The following is a 260-nucleotide window of genomic DNA, read 5'->3' on the forward strand; positions in this document are numbered from 1 at the left end:
TACATCCGCATGGTCACCTGGAACCAGATCCTGGACCCTTGGGTCTACATCCTGTTCCGCCGCGCGGTGCTGCAGCGCGTGTACCCCCGGCTGCGCCCCCGGCCCTCCATCCTCTCCCTCACCCCCTCCCTGCCTCGCAAGCTCACCGCCACCTCCGTCCTGCAGTAGGCATGGGGCAGGGGGACACGGCCACCCCCATCCCACCCCCTCGGGGTGTCCCCATTGCCTGTGCCCAGGGGGTCCCGCTGCCCCCCCAAGCC

At 70.8% G+C, this 260-nt stretch overlaps 1 protein-coding gene across 1 annotated transcript in view; it reads left to right on the plus strand.

Moving 5' to 3' along the window:
* Positions 1–168, plus strand: part of TBXA2R (thromboxane A2 receptor) — a 1492-nt gene extending 1324 nt beyond the window's left edge. The window contains 1 exon segment of the mRNA XM_009071866.1: positions 1–168. Within this exon segment, the coding sequence (XP_009070114.1) occupies positions 1–168 (168 nt within the window).
* Positions 169–260: the final 92 nt, after the last annotated feature.

This window comes from Acanthisitta chloris, unplaced genomic scaffold, assembly GCF_000695815.1.
Source record: "Acanthisitta chloris isolate BGI_N310 unplaced genomic scaffold, ASM69581v1 scaffold24433, whole genome shotgun sequence".
Taxonomy (NCBI): Eukaryota; Metazoa; Chordata; class Aves; order Passeriformes; family Acanthisittidae; genus Acanthisitta; species Acanthisitta chloris.